General features: G+C 56.5%; 1 protein-coding gene across 1 annotated transcript; it reads right to left on the reverse strand.

Annotated features, from left to right (window-relative positions):
* LOC136503265 (uncharacterized) lies at positions 1-375 on the reverse strand. Its single transcript, XM_066498397.1, has one exon. It carries the CDS (start codon positions 373-375, stop codon positions 1-3), a length of 375 nt encoding a protein of 124 aa, XP_066354494.1.
* Positions 376-614: the final 239 nt, after the last annotated feature.

A 614-nucleotide genomic window follows, 5' to 3' on the forward strand; every position in this document is an offset into this window, starting at 1 on the left:
CTATTCACCAGGGATGCAGAGCTGTAGGATCCCGATGTGGCTCCGTCTGTAGAGCTCGCCCTCTACAAGGACGAAGGACTTGGCACAACATGTGAGCCGTCGGGCCTCTGTCCTGTCCGTTGGCAGCGTGTCGTGGAGGAGGTAGTCGAGGTAGGGCATTCTCCAGTCGTCTGGGGGGTCAGGCTCTACATCCGGATCCTCTTCAAGCTCCATGACCTCTGGGTTGAATGGAACAGACGGTGGATCAGCCCTCGGGGCTAGTTTAGATGGGCCGTCCTCGGCCCGGTCTGAGCCTTCATAGCGCACCGAGGGTTTGTGTTGGTCGTTGGCGAAGACGCCCGTTGGTACCGACTCTTGACTAGACGCAGCCTTCATGAGTGTGTCGGCCGCCTCGTTGAGGTGCCTCAGGACGTGATTAAGTTCGAGTCCATCGAACTTGTCCTCTATGCATCAGACTTCTTGGCAGTATGTAGCCATCTTGGCGTCGTGGCAGCTAGACTCCTTCATGACTTGGTTAACGACCAACTTAGAGTCACCCCGAATGTCGAGGCATCGGATGCCTAGCTCGATGGCGATGCATAGGTCGTTAACGAGTGCCTCATATTCGGCCACAT

The sequence above is a fragment of the Miscanthus floridulus genome, chromosome 14 (genome assembly GCF_019320115.1).
Source record: "Miscanthus floridulus cultivar M001 chromosome 14, ASM1932011v1, whole genome shotgun sequence".
Classification (NCBI taxonomy): domain Eukaryota; kingdom Viridiplantae; phylum Streptophyta; class Magnoliopsida; order Poales; family Poaceae; genus Miscanthus; species Miscanthus floridulus.

Coding starts and splice junctions, on each gene's coding strand:
- LOC136503265 (XM_066498397.1), bottom strand. CDS start 375: ATGAAGGCTGCGTCTAGTCAAGAGTCGGTACCAACGGGCGTCTTCGCC.